Here is a 19,656-nt window from a genome sequence, read left to right on the forward strand (position 1 = left end):
AATTGCTATTAAAGGTAAAGGTTCCTCTTGCACATAGGTGCTCGTCGTTCCCAACTCTAGGGGGCGGTGCTCATCTCCATTTCAAAGCCCAAGAGCCAGCGCTGTCCGATGACATCTCCGTGGTCATGTGGCCAGCATGACTCAATGCCAAAGGCGCAGGGAACGCTGTTCCCTTCCCACCAAAGGTGGTTCCTATTTCTTCTACTTGCATTTTTTACCTGCTTTCGAACTGCTAGGTTGGCAGAAGCTGGGACAAGTCACGGGAGCTCACCCCGTTACGCGGCGCTAGGGATTCGAACCACTGATTGAAAAGCTCAGCGTCTTAGCCACTCGTGTGGCAAACAAAGTGCTTATCGATGGCCATATGGAAAGAGAAGGCCATGCCCGTCTGGGAAGGAATATCCTGTCTCTCCCCCGCCCTCCGCCCCCCAAATCAAAAACTCCAACCCCAGCTGCTCGTACCTGCAGCTTGAGCCGATGGGCCTCGATAGGGATGACCTTCAGGATGGGCAAATCCACAACCAGCATTTTGGGTTTGCTCCTGATGAGGCAGCCGTTGTCTAGGTCCCAGTCGGCCCCCTCCAAGTACAGGCCAGACACAAAACACCCTGGAGAGAGAGAAAGAGATGCTGATATGGTATTGTCACTAGAAGGTCTTAAGAAGAAAAACGGGAGAGTTTTATCATGTTTGAATGTTTAATATACGTATTGTAATATTAAGTTTAGGGAAATGAAGTTAGTATGAATGTGAAAGAGGTGGCAAAAAGAAGAACGATGTGGCACAGAGGTGTTTGTACCCAGACAACACACTGCATCAGGAAAAGATGCAATGTTTATTTTTGTAACTGGAAAATAACTATAATCTTTACTGTCATTGTACTGAAATACAACGAAATTGGTATAAATAAAATTGGTTATGTTGTGTCACTGACAACTGCAGTGATTCACTTAAGAACCATGTCACTAACTTAGACTCACTTAACAACAGTCGTAAAAGGAGGGCAAAGTTCACTCAACAGCTGTCTCGCTTAGCGACAGGAACATTGGGCTCAATTGGGGTCCTACATCGAGGAGTAGCTGTGGTGAGTCCTGTAGCAACTTCATCAGGAGCTTTGTGGGCTTCCTGAATGAATATGAGCCCCCTCCGGGAACACCTTACCTTGGCCCGGCCGTTCTGTGACCTCGTCGGCGGTCCGGTACTTGGTGACTTGGGTGTATAAAGTGGAGCGGTCGAGCGGCCAGCCGTTCTTTCTGCAGGTGGCTTGGACAAGCGCCGTGAGGTAGGACTCGGGGATGTGCAGCCCCGACAGCCACATGACGCTGGGCTCGCTTTCTTCAACCTAAGGGTGGCAAAGAACTCGGTTTGGCTCTTCCCCCAAAGTAAGCAAGGGTACTGGGAACCCAGCACAGCTCTCTGCGCCCGTGTCTGGGGGTCGCAGGAGGACATTAGTGTGGGGCACCAAGGTAGGCCATCCCTGCAAGAGAGATTAAAAAGTTCTCCGGCGTCTACCGGAGTTGGCCGGCTAAGCAATTTAAATAAATAAGTAACAAACGTGGGGGGAAAATTGCAGGGTACAAAGCAGTGGTGGGTCACCAATTTTGTTACTACCGGTTCAGGCGTGCTTCTGCCCCAAAGCACAGACCTCTCCCCCCACCTAACAAGGGCGCTGCGAAGGCGTCGTGTCCACTTACCCACGATGTGTACTGGAGAAACCTGTTCTTAAAATAAATCATCCAGTTGCCCAGGGTCTTCAGCGTATCGGGAGCCAACTTCCTCCAGATGTTTGGGATGTGACCGTTGAAGAGAGCCCGGGCCACTTCGTCCAGTTCATTGCTCATGCCAACCTCTCCAGCCAAGGCCTGGGCAGAAGACACAAAGGATGGTTGGTCCACTTGTCACTCAAGATTGGAAGGGAGGGGGATGTGGGGGGGAGAGTTTAGATGGGTGGGTGGGTGTTCTGACCCAGGCTTCCTTCGAAAGCAAGAGGCAGAGTCTTGGTCTTTTATTTACACGACTGTGAATTCCTTTCATTCACAGTCAGCAGAGCTTGGCAAGGAATATTTCAGAGGAATATTTATCCACACGAACCTTATCTCATTTGGAGAGCTGCCAGATAACTAGTTTCCAAGCGCAGGGCAAGGGAAAACTTGGCACAGAGTATCTTATGGTCACAAACAGAACTTTCCACTCTTGAAACAACCAAATGAATGGTTTCCTGCAAAAGCCCCCTCCCCGTTCACTCATCTTTTGTTTCCTCTGGGAGGGGCCAATCACCTCCAAGGTGTGGCTTTACTCCCAAGTTGACCCTGCTTTCTTAGTTGTTCTTGTCTTCTGGCAGCTCTGCACATGCACACACTGGGAACAGGCTCCAGCTGTTCCTCTGCCTCGCTGCTGTCTAGCTCCCTCTTTGCCTCCGACGCAGAGCCCTCCTCTGAGCTTTCCTCAGCCCCCAGGACTGGCCCATGTTCCTCCCCAACCTCCTCACTCTCTGACTCTGCTACCACCTCTGCTGGCTGCCGGCAGGGCCACAACCAGTGGTGGGTAAGATGGTTCTGTGCTTACTCTCTGCAGCTCGGCCAAAGACTTGGTCATCCGGACGATGAGTTTGTTGAACCTCTCCAGTTCCTGCAGCAGGACCACCGTCGTCGGCGAGATGTCGATGCCCAAAGCCTTCCTGATGTGATCGAGGTCGAAAATCTTGGGCATCTTGTTCTCAATGTCCTTGGCAACCTGAGCAATGTATTCGTCCCGGCTGATCCCAGCACCGGTTTCCCCTGAGATCAGGACAAAAAGATCGGATGGGGAAGGAGGAGGCACGTCAAGGACCATTTGGTGGTGATGACGAATCCAACGTTGCAGGGTGGAAAATTTCTGCTGATTGGGGTGGGGTTTTCTTTTTGTTAATACGGGTAGTCCTCGACTTTACGACAGACGAATCTGGAGGCCAGATTCACTTAACAACCGCCTTACCAATTTCAGTGATTTACTTAACAACTGCGGCGTGAAAAGTTGTAAAATGGGACAAAAAAAACCAAGTATCTCGCTTAACAACAGAAATGTTGGGTTAAATTGGGGCCGTGAGTCGAGGACAACCTGTATCCCAGCAAAATTTCAACTATATTTATTTATAGATTTTATTCCAGGCAATGAAGATTAGGAAGTTGTGGCCAGCAGAGTTTGATGGCCTTAGAGCCTCAACGGACCAGAGGCCCATTTTTGTCCACTTCTGCTGAACCTCTTGAGGGCCATACCTGTTTGGGGCTGTAGCTCTAAGAGATGCGACCACATATCACGGGCTGCCTGGGTATAGTACCCAATTTCAGCATTCGGATGTAGACCAAAGACCTCCGGCGTGTTGGCTAGTGGTAGGGACTCAATCTCTTCTGTGGAAGGAAGACGCAGAAAGAGTGGGATCGAAGATGAAAAGAAGGACTAGGGGTGACATGATAGCAGTCTTCCGATATCTCAGGGGCTGCCCCAAAGAAGAGGGAGTCAAACTATTCTCCAAAGCACCTGAGGGCAGGAGAAGAAGCAATGGGTGGAAACTAAACAAGGAGAGAAGCCACCTGGAACTAAGAAGGAATTTTCTGACAGAACAAGTGGAACAGCTTGCCTCCAGAAGTTGTGAATGCTCCAACACTGGAAGTTTTTAAGGAGAGATTGGATATCCATTTGTCTGAGTGGTGTAGGGTCTCCTGCTTGTGCAGGGGGCTGGACTACAAGACCTCCAAGGTCCCTTCCAGCTTCTATTCTATTCTATTCTCCTTCCTTCTGTCCTTATTCTACTGTATTCTATTCTACTCTACTCTGTTCTACTCTTATTCTATTCTACTCCTCTACTCTTATTCTATTCTATTCTATTCTATTCTATTCTATTCTATTCTATTCTATTCTATTCTATTCTATTCTATTCTATTCTATTCTATTCTATTCTACTCTACTCTAATTCTACTCTACTCTACTCTGCTCTTATTCTATTCTATTCTACTCCACCCCACTCTACACTTATTCGTTTCTATTCTAAATGGTGCATCAATATAGAATTATATTAAAATAAACATTTGAGTACTTCTTTTAATGTATGTAATTAAGAGACAGCAATGAAAGAAAACCAAATCAGAATCTACTGTAAAATATGGACCTGCTGTTGTACCTAGAAGAGTGCTACATTAAGGGATGTTAGTATATTTCTACCCCCAGATCTGTCAAACTTTAAACCAGGGGTGGGGTGGGGGGTTCCAATCTTGGCAACTTTTAAGACTTCTGGACTTCAACTCCCACACTGGTCCCTTACCCACATAATCGTCTTTGGATGTCCCTTCGGGGATTCGGTAATCCACATCGTCATTGCAGAAAAAATGGAAAGGCTGGAAAGTGTCGAAGATAAAATCCCCCAGGTATTCGTCCATGTAAATAGTAAGGATGCGCCGGTCGAAGCTGTCGATGGCTCGCCCGCCGTACATCACCTAGAAATTGGCAGAACATAAAGGATTTAATAATCACCATTTGAGATGGAATTTTCCCTGTGCTATTTTTCTTTTTTTAATTTAAATTTTGGATTTATTTATCAGATTTAGAGAAACTGCCTATCTGCTTCACAGAAGGACTCTGGACGGTGTACGAATAAAATATTGAAATGTAAAAACGGCGTATAAAATTTAAAACAAGGCAAAGGTGGTTAAAATTCAACATTCAAGGTTAATGAAAAGGCAGAGGGAAGGGTCTTCAGGTCACCTATCAGCCCTCTGGTACCACCCTAGTAATCCTAAACCAATTTGCAGATAATCCTTGACTTGCAACGGCATTTTGGGACTGGAATTTCTGTCACTAAGCAATGCGGTCGTAAAGCAGAGGTCTCTGGCTTAGCCTAAGTCGATGGGGAAGGCGGCAGGAAATCGCAAGTCCCAGATCCACAGGTGGGGGAGTGTATTTCCCCACCCCCAATAGTGAGAAGATGTAATACTTGGCTTCTGGTTGAATATTGACCAGTCTCATGGGGTCATTTTTGAGGGGCCGCCCCCTCGTCATTTCGAGCAATCACACGGCCCCTTGTCTACTCACCTCTCCGATGAGATACTTCAGGCTTCCCCATGGAATTTTGTCGTCGTTTTGCTGGAAAGCTTTGGACAAGTATGTGTTGAGTATCTCCATGCAGACCTGGTGGAATTGTGGGGTAAATGATGGAGGGGGAGAAAAAAATCCACAGATTAATCACTCGGGGTCTCGCTTAGCTTAGCCGCCCTAACTTCCTGCTCTTAAAATCGACAATCATTGGCGATGCTCCTTTTCTCAAAGAAAAACGAAAACAACAACAGGAAGATTTCAGTCTGTGCAGAAATGGATAGACTAACATTAAAAATAGAAGACAAAGGAGAGACAGAATATTAGGACACATGGAACAGATTCTATCAATGGTTGGAAGCACGAGGCAGAAGTTGGAATATGGAAAAATCTGGTTAGGTGGACTTGGAATATATATATGCATTTTGGGGGGGGGGAGGTCCTCCTAAATCCAAGAGGATCCTGACTGCTCCCTGCTGAGGAACCAAAATGCCGATTAACCTGGAAATCCGATTCGTTGAAATCGTAGGGCACGTTCCAACCGATCTTCCCAAACTTCCTCCTCTCCTGCACCACGGCGTGGAAAAACGCCAAGACGTAGACCAAGGACTTGAAGGCGGTGTGAGGACACTGGTCGAGGGACTCGTGGGAGATTTTGAAGAAGGTCGCTCTCATGTTGAGCTTCAAACCGTTGGGGGGCTCTGTGACAACCTGAGATGGGGGGGGAGGGGGAGAAAACGACCCCAGTTCGGATGGGTTGCATCACTAGATACAGATGCTTTCAGATGCTCCTCTCCCTAAAGGTGCTTTGTGAACTATCGTTGGTCTTTCTCCATTCCCACCGTTCCGACCTAGGCTTCCCAAAAGCACAAAGCCGACTCCTCGTCCTGATAAAACCCCTTTTGTTTAGTTTAAAGTGAATTCCTCTAGAGCAAAGTATTTCACAACTACAAACCTTTATCGGGCTTGGAGAGCTGCCAGGCCGATACCTTCCAAACGCCATGCTGTAGCAGCAATTACTTGGCAAGAAGTCAGGAACAGATCTTCACCCTCATGAATTGAACTAATTGTCTCCTGCAAACTCCCCTCCCCTTTTGCTCCTCTTTATTCCCTATGGAAGGGGCCATTCACCGCCCACCTGTGTCTTTACTCCCAAGTCGGCCCTTGTTCCTTAGCTGTTCCCTTCTCCTGGCAGCTCACATGGGGAACAGGCTCCAGCTGTTCTTCTGCCTCACTGATGTCTGACTCCGAAAGCAGCTGATAACTGTCGGATGGCTCTGGCTCCCTCTCTGCCTCCGACACAGAGCCCTCCTCAGAGCCTTCCCCAGACTCCAGGACTGGCCCAGGTTCCACCCCAACCTCCTCACTCTCTGCCACCGCTGGCGGGCCGCAACACCCACTGTGTCCTTTGTGTCCGCGGCTCCTCACCCAAATTAAGCCCAGTGACACTGATGAACCACCTGTCCCTCAGGAAGTTTGGGATGTTCTTCTCTCGTCAGATCATCTGCCTCAATGAAGTGTTTTGACCTGGTGGGTTTTTTTTTTCCAGGGATGGACAAATGGGGGTTGGCCACCAAAGATTGGCTCCTATGCTCTGATGCTTCCTCTACCAAAAGAGCAAATCAGAGTTGAGGGCCTGAGACGATCCCTTCCGGGTGTGTCATTTACCTTCAGAGATTTTTGAAGGATCCCAATGGGAAAGCCTTTGGTGGGGTCAGTGGTCAACCACAGTCGGAAATCCGGGTGAGGCTTTGTAATCCTTTCGAGGGCCTTCTCCAGGTCGATCAGCCACTTCACCAAGAGATGACAATTCTGCAACATGAGCCACTGTCCACGGGCCACGGCGTTCTCCAGCAGCTGCAGCGCCACCTGGGAGGAGGAGAAAGAGATGGGAGCATGAGGTGCCTTCAGGGTTTGAGCCAGAAGAGACCTTCAACCATAGGAAGCGTGGATCCATGCAGAGATCCAGCTGAAAAGAGGGCAGTGGGAAGGCACTGGATTCACGGGATTCAATTTATTTAAGGAACTGACCACCATAAAACACATCAGGATGACTAGGGCAGGAGTCAGCAAACTGCGGCTCTCGAGCCGCATGTGGCTCTTTCCTCAGTCTGCTGTGGCTCCATGCCACAATTTTGAGAGGAGCTTCCGGTGGGGGGGGGGGGGGAGAGAGAAAGCAGAACTTCACCAGCCAAGGAGCGTAAGGCCACCTACCAGAACTTTTCCAACCAAACCTACCTTCTCCTGCCCCTGGCCCATCGCCAGGAATTTGAGCCGGTTCCCTCCAAAGCCTGTCCGATCGGCTAGTTTCATGAGGTCAGTGGCAGGGTCAGAGCCAGGGCTCAGGATGAAGACAATGGGTGAATTAGGGGTACTCTGCTCGTAGATGGCCTCGAAGCTGATCACTGGAGGCTGGACATACCTGAAGAGGTGAAGGGGAAGAAGAGAGAGAGAGAGAGGGAGGATGACATCTGGTGGACCTGAAAGCCAAGATGTCCTACTGAATGTTGTGGCCTGCCAGCTGCTGGCAGCAGACTCAGACGATGAGGATGTTGGGGAGGAACTTGGGCTAGTTCTGGAGACTGAGAAAGGCTCTGATGGAGGCTCTGCCTGGGAAACAGAGATAGAGCCAGGGCCATCCGACATTCCCCAGCTGCCTTTGGAGGCGGAGACAAGTGGGGAGGCGGAACAGCTGGGGCCTGTCCCAGATGTGTGCATGCACAGAGCTGTCAGAAGAGGAGGACCAAGAGACAACTTGGGAAGAAAGGCATACCTGGATGCTGAATGGCCCCTCCCTGGCTGGGGAATAAATAGGAGGAAAGGGCAGTAGTAGTCGTAGGAGACAACAGTTCGTATTTCTTTTGATTGGCAGAGTTTAATTTACAGCTTTGAGGCTGGAATCTGCCAATCTGGCAATTATCCAAGGAACTGATAAGGTCTGTACTGCGGTTAACCCTTTGAAGGATTATTGCCTGGACTTTTCTGTGTGTGAATGCCATGAATTAGCTAAATAAAGAGTGGGGGGGGGGGTCCGGGACAAGGAGTCTGTTTCTTGGTTCTGCTAAGGCTGGGTCAGAACACTGAAAGCCTAGGAGGAGAGGCACACGTACTTCACACCCATTGTGAGGGTGACATAGTCGGTCACAGCACGATAGACCCGATCCACTCGAAAGCACCGTAAGAGGAGCAGCTTCTGGAAGTTGGTGAGGATGCTGTTGTAGTTCAGGGGGAACGGAGTTTGTTCCAGGGCATCAATATCATACCACTGAGAAGGAAGGAAGGAAGGAAGGAAGGAAGGAAGGAAGGAAGGAAGGAAGGAAGGAAGGAAGGAAGGAAGGAAGGAAGGAAAAAGCAGCATTCAAAAGGTATTCCATGCTTCCTCCTTCAGGGAGACAAATGACAAAAGTTCATACACTATGTGGGGTCCTTGGTGCTCTCTGAACTTGATTGTTTTCTCGCAAACATTTCATGACCCAACTAGGTAACATCATCAGTGCTAAAAGGGAGTGGGTTTTGCAGAGAGGAGGAGGAGGAATGTGGGGTCCTTGGCGCTCTCTGAACTTGGTTGTTTTCTTGCAGACATTTCACGACCCAACTAGGTAACATCATCAGTGCTAGAAGAGAGTGGAGTTTGTTCTCTGTTTATAAGTGGTTTGCCCTATTAAAACAGACCAACAATCAAGCCACAAACAATATCCCAATAAAGATGCTGCACGTTCAGACAATCAAACAGTAAATAATAGCCTAATCAAGGAACCACCAAGAATATTCCTACCAATACTGATAGGGCAAACTAAATAAAAAGACAGCAAACACTTCTAACACTGATGACGTTACCTAGTTGGGTCACGAGACATCTGCAAGGAAACCACCAAGCTCAGAGAACCCCAAGGGACCCCAGAGTTCAATCCTGAACTACAAATATTGATTGGTTCTCCTTGTACCTGGTTGCTAGTCGTTCCCGACTCTAGGGGGCGATGCTCATCTCCGTTTCAAAGCCGAAGAGCCAGCACTGTCCGAAGACGCCTCCGTGGTCATGTGGCCGGCATGACTCAACGCCGAAGGCGCACGGAACGCTGTGACCTTCCTACCAAAGGTGGTCCCTATTTTTCTACTTGAATTTTTTACATGCTTTCGAACTGCTCAGTTGGCAGAAGCTGGGACGAGTCACGGGAGCTCACTCTGTTACGCGGTGCTAGGGATTCGAACTGCTAACCTTTCTGATCGACAAGCTCAGCGTCTTAGCCGCTGAGCCACTGCGTCCCTTTCATACCCTATATTAAGCCAAAACCAAACAGCTCAGTGTGGCTTAGTCAACACTCACCGCTTCTCAGTGCAATGTGTAAACCAGTGTTTGATGGACGCACCCTACTTTCCAAAGGCAATTTGACATTTGCTCTCTTTGATTCAACGCAACCCTCTTGGGACGCCCACTTCCCCTGCTTCCGAGTAAGAACATTCAAAGATACAAGGAGGAAGGCGGCTCACCACTTTCCAGTCAGGTAGCTTCTCTTCGAGGTCGTCTGGAAGAGAGCCAAATTTTTCCGGGAAGAGTTCGGCCAAGCGGATAATGTCCTCCCAGCCTTGATCGGCAAGCCAGAGACAGGGCTTCTTCCGGGCGCTCTTCTCCAAGGACAGATTGCCTGGAGACAAGGGAAGGTACTTGGACCAGGTCGTTCGTATGCAGAGAGTGAACACGCTGCCTACCAAACCATTGATTTGTAAGGGTGGCATGGAAGTCCCAAAGGGGCTTTTTTCTCAAGAGAAAGCTGGACTTTCTGGTTTTTCTTTGAAGAGGTTTTGCTTCTCATCCAAGAAGCTTCTTCAGCTCTGACCGGATGGTGGAGGATGGAAGGATTTACAGGCGAAACTCGAAAAATTAGAATATCGTGCAAAAGTTCATTTATTTCAGTCATGCAACTTAAAAGGTGAAACTAATATAGGAGATAGACTCATTACATGCAAAGCAAGATAGTTCGAGCCGTGATTTGTCATAATTGTGATGATTATGGCTTACAGCTCATGAAAACCCCAAATCCACCATCTCAGAAAATTAGAATATTACATGCAATCAATAAAACAAGGATTGTACGTAGAACAATATCGGACCTCTGAAAAGCATAAGCATGCATATGTACTCAGTACTTGGTTTGGGCCCCTTTTGCAGCAATTACGGCCTCAATGCGGCGTGGCATGGAAGCTATCAGCCTGTGGCACTGCTGAGGTGTTATGGAAGACCAGGATGCTTCAATAGCGGCTTTCAGCTCTTCTGCATTGTTCATGTCTCTCATCTTTCTCTTGGCAATGCCCCATGGATTCTCTGGGGGGGTCAGGTCAGGAGAGTTTGCTGGCCAATCAAGCACAGTAATCCCATGGTCATTGAACCAGGTTTTGGTGCTTTTGGCAGTGTGGGCAGCTGGAAAATGAAGTCAGCATCCCCGTAAAGCTCGTCTGCGGAAGGAAGCATGAAGTGCTCCAAAATCTCCTGGTAGACGGCTGCGCTGACCCTGGTCTTAATGAAGCACAGTGCTCCAAAGTCCTATTTTCTGATGAGAGCAACTTTTGCCAAAAGCACCAAAAACTGGTTCAATGACTGTGGGATTCCTGTGCTTGATTGGCCTCTCCATTCTTCCTCCACACTCTGGGTCCTTGGTTTCCAAATGAGATGCAAAAGTTGCTCTCATCAGAAAAGAGGACTGGAGGTATTTAAGAAGACACTGGAAAGCCATTTGTGCGCTCTGTCCTGCGCATTCACATGTCTCCCGCATGCACAGCAAAGAACCAAAAATCAGCTGGCCAGCGGGAGGCATGCACGATGGAGCTGAGCTGAGCAACGTATCACTTGCCTACAGAGAGGGCTCCTGCTTGAGCAAGGGGCTGGACTAGAAGACCTCCAAGGTCTTCTAGTCCATTTTTTAAATAATAATAAGAAAAACAGGATCTATTTTAAGGATTTAAGTTTTTTATGCTGCAGCCAGGCCTTCTGAGTTGGATTTTTTTTGTCCTGCTTATATATATATATATTTTAGGTCTACAGGATTGAACAATGGGGAGCATATAAATTGAAACTATAAATAAAGCCGCTTTGAAGGGTAATAAAATCTGGAAGCCCAAACTGCTGCATAAACAAAGGCACCACCAGCGCCAGGCTCGGCACTGAAAGTAGGTCTGCTCTGGAAGATGGAAAAATACTCGGATACCTTTCAGAAAGAAATCCAGCTCATCCTGGGGAACCCTGTGATCGGCCTGTTCAATCTTGATGGTCATGTTGAAGGAGAAAAGAAGTTTGTGCTTCTCAAACAGGCCTGGGAATGAAAGCATCATGGCCTCCGTTAGTAGAGAGAGAATTCCTGTTTTTTGCTTGTTTTTCAGGCCGTTTCTGCACCGTTTTCACACCGTTTTTCAGGCCGAAAACTGCCTGAAAATGGCCCGGAAAACGCCCTAAAACCAACCCGGGAAACGGCCTGTGTTTTGGCCCCGTTTTCAGGCCATTTTTTGGCGCCCGCAAAGGCCAGCTGGGTCAGCACACACACGTGAGCTGTAAACCAGAGGAGCAGCTTGCCATCGTGGCTCTAAGATGAAACGCAGCAGCTTTGACGCAGCCATCTCACCTACGTGGTACGTACCCCCTCTCAAGACCTTCCATGTGGCCTCAACCACCGACGGGGGTACCCCGACTCACCTGTGCAGCCGTAGTTGTAAATATTAAAAGTCAAAGTGTCCATGATGTTGCGCAACCTCTTGGCAAGGATGGTGTCAGGCATAGATTTCCGGAGCGAGAGACCAAAGACGTCCAAGAAGGCGGACAAGGAGTATTGGTACATGGTGTTGACCAGGGCCATTTCGGACAGAACAAAAAACAGAATGGCGCCTCTCTTGGCCGCAGGGCGGTAGCCATCTCGCAGTTTGTCGATGTCGATGGCTGTTTTCTCGGCCAGCTTGAGTTTGTCAGAGACCTAAAAGGAAATGACTTCCTTTTAGAGGCAGGAGCTGCCACACTGGATACTTAAGTGTACCAAAGAAGGTGAGCACTTGATGTTCTGACCGAGGCTTCCTGAGAGCATGAAGCAAACTCCTGGCCCCAACAAAAACCCCTTTTATTCATTGACTGTGAATTCTGCTCATTCCCATCCAGCAAAGTCTTTCCAGGGAGGATTTAAGGTCACAGACCTTCTCTGGCTTGGAGAGCTGCCAGGCTGATCTCTGCAGAACTTGGCAAGGAGCCTCGGAGGGTCACGAACCAATTAAGCGAACTCATGGTCTCCTGCAAACTCCACTCCCCTTTCACCCCTCTTTTATTCCCTCTGGGAGGGGCCATTCACCGTCCACCTGTGGCCTTCCTCCCAAGTCGACCCCTGTTCCTTAGCTCTTCCCTTCCCCTGGCAACTCTGCACGTGCGCACACTGGAAACAGGCTCCAGCTGTTCTTCTGCCTCACTGATGTCTGACTCTGAAGGCAGCTGATAACTGGCATAGGGCTCTGCCCCCCCCTCTGCCTCTGACACAGAGCCCTCCTACGATCCTTCCCCAGCCTCCAGGTCTGGCCCAGGTTCCTCCCCAACCTCCCCACTGTCCAAGACTCCTTGCCAAGTTCTGCAGATCTCGGCCTGGCAGCTCTCCAAGCCAGAGAAGGTCTGTGACTGTAAATCCTCCCTTGAAAGACTTTGCTGGAGGTGAATGAGCAGAATTCACAGCCAATTAATAAAAGGGGTTTTTTGTTGCAACCAGGAGTTTGCTTCATGCTCTCGGGAAGCCTCGGTCAGAATACTATAAGCCAGGGTGGTGGTCTCACCTCATTAGCTTTGGCCTTTGTCTCCTCCAGGGTGTGGACCAGGTCCACATTGTCCAGCATGTTCCCTGTGGAGGTAGCCAGTTCACGGAGAAGGGAGTCTTCCAGGTCCTTCAGCAAGTTTTTGTTCTCACTGGTTTCTTGGATGAGATGTTCCCGCTGCTCTTCCAGCTCACGTCTTTCGAAACCCACAATCACGCTAAGCAGCTGATCCTCCAACCCTTTCAAGGTCACTGGGGAAAGAGGAGTTGAGGAGCTGAGGAAACAGGGAATGGCTCTGCACTTCCACCTGCTTCCTGCAGTTTGAAATTTGGCCATGTCCATTACTGTAATTGGCATTGCCTTCTTTCATTGATGCTGTGGTTGATCGTCTCAGGAGGAGAAAGAGGAGGAGGAGGAGGAGACAGGAAGAGGAGGAAAGGAAGGAGAGGAAGAAGAGGAGGAGGAGGAGAAAGAGAAGGAGGAGAAGGAGATGAAGAGGAGAAAGAGAAGGAGGAAAGGAAGGACAGGAGGAGGAGGAGAAAGAGAAGGAGGCAACGAAGAGGAGGAAGAGAAGGAGGAGGAGAAAGAGGAGGAGAAGGAGACAGGAAGAGGAGAAAGAAGGAGGAAAGGAAGGAAAGGAAGAAGAGGAGGAGAAAGAGGAGGAGGAGACAGGGGGAAGAGAAGGAGGAGGAGACGAAGAGGAGGAATAGGAGAAAGAGGAAAGGAATGAGAGGAGGAAGGAGAGGAGGAAGAGAAAGAGAAGGAGATGAAAAGGAGGAGAAAGAAGGAGGAAAGGAAGGAGAGGAAGAAGGAGGAGGAAGAGAAGGAGGAGGAGGAGAAAGAGAAGGAGGAGACAGGAGGAAGAGAAGGAGGAGAAAGAGAAGGAGGAGACAGGAAGAGGAAAGGAATGAGAGGAGGAAGAGAAAGAGAAGGAGATGAAAAGAAGGAAGAGGAGAAAGAGAAGGAAGGAGAGGAAGAAGAGGAGGAGGAAGAGGTGGTCAACCTGCCAGGGAGACTGCCAACCTAGCTCACCTGTGTAGTTGATGACCATGGCTTTCCCAAACACGGATGGTGAATATTTAGGGTTAGCCAGCTTGGTGTTCAGGTAGAGCTTGAAGTTGGGGTCGTAGTCCACCTCCTTGTCCCCGAGAATAATAAACGTCCGTCCCTGGCCGCTCTTGATGTTTTTTTCCAAGACGTTATCAATGACCGGGTCAATGTATTCATCGACATCGTGGAACAAGAAAGGGTTCCCGTATTTGATGGCCATTTCCAGCTGCTTGAGGAAATCCGGGTCGTTGAAGGAAGCCATCTGAGACAGGGGGCAACATCCCAAAGTCAAACCTGCCCCAACGACGGTTGGATCTGCTGCGCTCACTCCCAAGGCCCACCCTGACCTCATCTACGGGGAGTTCTCCTCATTAGCCCATCAGGCAAAATGGAATGAAAACTGAAACTTTCACCGCCAGGGGTGAAATTCAGCCGGTTCTGGAGAATGGGTAGCGGAAATTCTGAGTAGTTCAGAGAACCAGCAAATGTCACCTCTGGCTGGCCCCAGAGTCGGGTGAGAATGGAGATTTTGCAGTATCCTTTCTCCAGGAGTGGGGAGGGAATGGGGATCTTGCAGTATCCTTCCCCCTGCCACGCCCACCAAGCCACACCCACAGAACTGGTAGTAAAACTGTTGAATTTCCCCACTGTTCACCGCCCCGTCTGCTCTGGCCAGTCCTTGGCCGGAGCTTCTCCTCACCCTGAGGTTGTTTTTCTCTTCTTTCCTCTTGATCCAATTTAAGGCTTGCTGCTGGGGGTCAATGCAGAGCGGGAAGCGGCTGGCCCGGGTGGTCAAGATCCCGTTATGAACAGAGAGCTCGTCTGGGGGCAGACCCTGGGAGCCCCACCTGGAGGGAAAACAAGGGTGTGGGGCAGAGAGAGAGATTTCAGTACGGCAAAAGAGCCCCCCCCCTCCCCTTTATTTTTCTTCCAGGGGCTTCTGATGCAAGAGCCAGTTTGGTCTGGTGGTGAAGGTCTAAGGGTAGAAAGCGGGAGACGGTGAGTTCTAGTCCTGCCTTAGCCATGAACGTTGCTTGGGTGACCTTGGGATAATCACCTCGAAAAGATGAGTTCTAGTCCCACCTTAGGCATGAAAGCTAACTGGATGACTTGGGGCCAATCACCAGGAGACGGTAAGTTCTAGTTCTGCCTTAGCCATGAAACACAGCTGGGTGACTTTGGGCCAATCACCAGGAGACGGTGAGTTCTAGTCCTGCCTTAGCCATGAACAGCCCATGACGGAATGGAAACAAGCCAGAGCATGCCAAATCACATTCCAAAAACCAACCAGGGCGTACCGACTTATCTCAACTTCGTCGGTCAAGAGGTTTTCCAAGCGGAAGGGCTGGCTCAGTGGGATCTCCCTGGATAGGATGTCTGCCTGCCAGACTTCCTTAATCATCTCGGCTCTGAATTCCCAGGTGAAGGCTCCTTCGTAGCTCAGGAAGGCAGCGCACAGCAGACAATCTCCCAGAAGCTTCACCTGCTTCTTCTTGAGTTCCTCCAGGTCGTTCTGCCACCTGGTGGAAACGAAAGGAAGCCCAGGGTCAGGTTTCCAAAAAATGCCCTAATTGATTCATGAGCCTCAGACCAAACTTCAAAGGAAACTTAGTCATTTGTTAGGAGCGTTTATGTTTGGCAAGATCTTTTCGTAGTCAGACTTAAGCTTTGTTTGAGTTATAGCTGAACTTTACCCCTGTTCCTTCCCTCCCCTCAGTCTGTGTCATAAATCACATTCCCCATTGAGGTGCACCCCTCCCAAGCCTGCTGCGGTATTCTGAGTATGCGTTGATTGCACTCCCCCTCCTTCTCTCACTGTGACAACTTTGACAGCCAGATACCATTGGTGGTGGGCCATTGGTTAGGAGACGGTTCTCGGAAGGGCTTGAACTGAAAGTTGGGAGGTTCTCCATGGCCACCCAAGGAAGAAGGTGGAAGTAGCAGTAGAAAGATGGTCCAGGAAATGGACAAAGGAATCTACTGCTTGAAGAACAGGGGACTGGCCAAAATGAGGATGTCCTCTAAGAGTGACTTGAAAGGTGTTGTGGTCCACCGGCGGCCAGCAGAGCTGGCAGCAGAGTCGGACGGTGAGGAGGGTTGGGGAGGAACATGGAACAGTCCTGGGGGCTGAGGAAAGCTCAGACGAGGGCTCAGCGTCAGAGGCAGAGAGGGAGCTAGATAGCAGCGAGGCAGAAGAACAGCTGGAGCCTGTTCCCAGAGTGCGCATGAGCAGAGTTGCCAGAAGACAAGAACAGCGAGGAAAGCAGGGTCGACTTAAGAGTAAAGCCACACCTTGGAGATGATTGGCGCCTCCCAGAGGAAACAAAAGAGGAGCGAATGGGGAGGGGGCTTTTGCAGGAAACAATTTGTTCCTTCAGTCGTTTCAAGAGTGGAAAGTTCTGTTTGTGACTATAAGAGACTCTGTGCCAAGTATTTCCTTGCCCTGCGTTTGGAAACTAGTTATCTGGGTCAAAACCAAAGTCATCTCTGAAGTCCTGCTTAAAAACCCCTGGAGCTAAAACCTTTATCTCCCCCTCTTCAACTTCCTAGATCTCTCCATCCTCTTGCCTGATATTTTCCGATCCCAAGCCAGAGATCAGCTTGTCTGCTGCAATCAGCCGGCGTTCCATGATCTCCGCTTCCTCCTGGAGCTGCTGCTTTTCCCTGATGGCTGCCTCGTACTTATCTCCCAGGGCTTTCAGCTCGTTCTGGATGGCCGTCAGCTCTGCCTGGATTTTCTCCAGTTCCCGTTTGCTCAAGAAGAAGTTCCGTTCCAGCCTGGCCACCTGTGAAGGGGAGAAGAAGGAGCAAACTCAGCAGGGGCCGAGGCTGGAGGCCTTCAAGATGTGAAGCGCATCTAGAGATCAGCGGAAGGTGGTGGACACCTTGGTTGCACCACCACCCAGCTGAAGCCTCCAGCGAGAGTTTTCAGAGAAGAACCGGCTGGATCTTCCTCCCCGTCCTCCTCCTCTCCATCTTTTCTTTCTGTCCTACCTTTTCTCTCTTGGGTTTGACGTCTTTGGCCACATCACAGTAACTCATGACGGCGTCCACAAACTTCAGCATCCCCAAGCCCGCTCGGCTGACCACTTCCATTTCCTCAAAGGTTGTGTTTAACGTCTTCAACAACCCTTACAGGAAGGAAGTATCTCTCGTTAGTGACCTGGCCACCTACGGGTAGTCCTCGGCATGCAACAGTTCATTTGGTGACTATTCAAAGTTACACCAGCGCTGAAAAAAGTTGGATTTTGAAGAAGTAGGGCAGGAAGAGCATTGATCCTTTTGAACGTTAGTTAATCGTCATGAGAAGACCTGAGTGGACAGCCAAGAAACTAATGGATCACCCAAAAAGTCAACCCAACTCTCCTACTATGGACATAAGATGTGGAGACCTAGCTCTTTGAAGAAGGTTCTAATGCTGGGAAAGGTGGAAGGAAGAGAAGAGATGATCAGCAGCAAGATGGATGGACTCATGGTGGTGATGGTAAGCCATTGGAAGACTTGAAGGTTAGGGACAAATTGTCATGGAGAACCTCTATGTGGTTGCTAGGAGTTGACAGCAGCTTGGTGGCATATCATCCATCCGTCCACCCACGCACCCATCTGTCCACCCATCCATCCGTCCACCCATCCATCCGTCCACCCATCCATCCGTCCACCCATCCATCCACCCACCCATCCATCCATCCATCCATCCATTCATCCATCTATCCATCCATCCTCCCACGCATATAAACTGAGAGCATCTGCACCAAAGACAAATTCCTTGAATGTCCAATCACACTTGGCCAATAAAGAACTCTATTCCATTCCATTCTCCTTCCTTCTTTTCTTATTCTATTCTGTTCTGTTCCATTCCTTTTTTTCTATTGTATTCTATCCGTCCATCCATCCACCTACCCACCCATCCATCCAAGGACACACTGGGTCATTGGGCTCCCTTCCAAGGGGATGTAACCGGAGGCCATTTACCTCGGACGGATTTCACTTGGGCCTGTGAGATCGAATCGAAGTCAATCTCCATGAGGGAACGCAAGAAGTTGGCCTCTGACATCATCCCTTTGGCCGTCTTCCAGTTGAGCTCCTTGTAGCCACGCATGATGAGGATGCATTCGCAGACCGTCTGCACCTGCTTGGGAGGCTTAGCGAAGGACCTAAAGAGAGGAGATAGAGACGGAGAGTCCAAAGGAAACCCCACGTTGTCTTAAAAAACTCGTTCGTTTTTTGAGTTGCGTTGCCTTGGCATTCGAAGCTGGGGAACATCCCCTAAACTAGAGCAAATATTTGTCTGTGGAGATTCCCATTCATCCAGGCCATGTTTGTCCCCAAAGGTGCTTTTTTCAAGAGCGCAACTGGTTTCTTTTCCCCCATGTAAACATTTTGCTTCTCATCCAAGAAGCTTCTTCCATTCTAAAAGAATCGTGGGGAACTCAGGATTCTTCAATTGCAACTGAAGGAACTTCTCGGTATAGAAGTGAAATGTTTTCAAAGAAAAATATCAAGAAAGTCCACTTGCCTTTTTTGGGGGGGAGGGGGAGAAAATTAACAACCTTGGGACAGAGTGGGGAGAGAAGAGAGAAGTTGTAAAAGAGAAGGAATACAAAAAGGCTCTTGAGACTTTAACAGGAGAATATCTGAGCCAAATTGAGACTTAAGGAAAAGGTTCCCCTCACCCTTATGTGCTAATCGTTCCCGACTCTAGGGGCCGGTGCTCATCTCCGTTTCAAAACCAAAGAGCCAGCACTGTCCGAAGACGTCTCCGTGGTCATGTGGCCAGCATGTCTAAACTCCGAAGGCACACGGAACGCTCTTCCCTTCCCACCAAAGGTGGTTCCTATTTTTTTACTTGCATTTTTTACATGCTTTCGAACTGCTAAGTTGGCAGAAGCTTGGATGACACGGGAGCTCACTCCGTTACGTGGTGCTAGGGATTCGAACGGCCAAACTGCTGGCCTTTCTGATTGACAAGCTCAGCGTCTTAGCCCCTGAGCCACCGCAGAACAGCACAAATGTTTTCAGGAGAAACCTGATCATTCTCAGGGGTGCCACATTTTGACAGTTCTCACCAACCTGATCTCCGTCACATCGGACTTATCCAGCTTCTGCAGCTCCAGCTTGGCAGCCTCTAAGATAGGCATGGCTTCCGCCAGGGCCGTCTCGGCTTCCCGCTTCTCCACCGCGATGACTTTGTTCTGCTCTTCGATCTCCATGGCTTTCTCGACGGCCAGTTTTTTCTTCTCCTCGGCTAAGGAGAGGAAGCAATGGCAAAATGAGCTCCCGGCAAAGAGTTTGGAGTTGGCTAGGATGCTGGTTAACAAAAAAAATATATGCTTTTTTAGGACCAGGAGGAAAGGCAACAAGGGACAGGATCACCAGTGGAGGGATCCATCCTTGGCCTGGCCATTTGAAATTGGAAGAGCGTGCATAGTCTAATCAAAGTCCAAGAAAGCAGAGAAGGAAAATCGAGAAATACCTGTGGAATCTTGCCCATAAAATATCCTTGCTTCAGAGTTTTGATGCCATTCTCTTTTCCTAGAGAATGGGTCCCTAATGGGGGGGGGGAGTCAAATGAAGAGACGACCGGGAAACACCACCACCCCCGCCCCGGACTGCTGCAACCGGTAGCAGAGCCAACGAGGCCGTGGGAGGAGATCGCAATGGATTTTATAGTGGAGTTTTGGAAAAGTGGAGGGGAATATAATGATTTGGAGTGTAATAGACCTGTTCTCCAAACAGGTGCACTTCATACCCTGCAGTGAGTGACCCTCAGCTCA

General features: G+C 49.3%; 1 protein-coding gene across 1 annotated transcript in view; it reads right to left on the bottom strand.

Moving 5' to 3' along the window:
- DNAH10 (dynein axonemal heavy chain 10) overlaps positions 1-19,656 on the bottom strand; it is a gene marked incomplete at its 3' end in the record, with an annotated part of 64,731 nt that overhangs the window by 828 nt on the left and 44,247 nt on the right. The window contains exons 55-76 of the mRNA XM_081966538.1: positions 18,953-19,127; positions 17,855-18,036; positions 16,877-17,013; positions 16,451-16,668; positions 15,181-15,402; positions 14,583-14,730; positions 13,865-14,144; positions 12,854-13,083; positions 11,745-12,018; positions 11,263-11,367; positions 9,551-9,705; positions 8,173-8,327; positions 7,301-7,484; positions 6,731-6,931; positions 5,564-5,773; positions 5,063-5,158; positions 4,296-4,467; positions 3,253-3,384; positions 2,564-2,775; positions 1,693-1,860; positions 1,160-1,340; positions 442-608 (exon numbers count right to left, since the gene is read on the bottom strand). Coding sequence (XP_081822664.1) covers positions 442-608; positions 1,160-1,340; positions 1,693-1,860; positions 2,564-2,775; positions 3,253-3,384; positions 4,296-4,467; positions 5,063-5,158; positions 5,564-5,773; positions 6,731-6,931; positions 7,301-7,484; positions 8,173-8,327; positions 9,551-9,705; positions 11,263-11,367; positions 11,745-12,018; positions 12,854-13,083; positions 13,865-14,144; positions 14,583-14,730; positions 15,181-15,402; positions 16,451-16,668; positions 16,877-17,013; positions 17,855-18,036; positions 18,953-19,127 — 4,004 coding nt within the window. The remainder of the gene's footprint in view (positions 1-441; positions 609-1,159; positions 1,341-1,692; positions 1,861-2,563; positions 2,776-3,252; positions 3,385-4,295; positions 4,468-5,062; positions 5,159-5,563; positions 5,774-6,730; positions 6,932-7,300; positions 7,485-8,172; positions 8,328-9,550; positions 9,706-11,262; positions 11,368-11,744; positions 12,019-12,853; positions 13,084-13,864; positions 14,145-14,582; positions 14,731-15,180; positions 15,403-16,450; positions 16,669-16,876; positions 17,014-17,854; positions 18,037-18,952; positions 19,128-19,656) is intronic.

Source organism: Natrix helvetica, assembly GCF_964273705.1.
Source record: "Natrix helvetica genome assembly, chromosome: 14".
NCBI classification, from domain to species: domain Eukaryota; kingdom Metazoa; phylum Chordata; class Lepidosauria; order Squamata; family Natricidae; genus Natrix; species Natrix helvetica.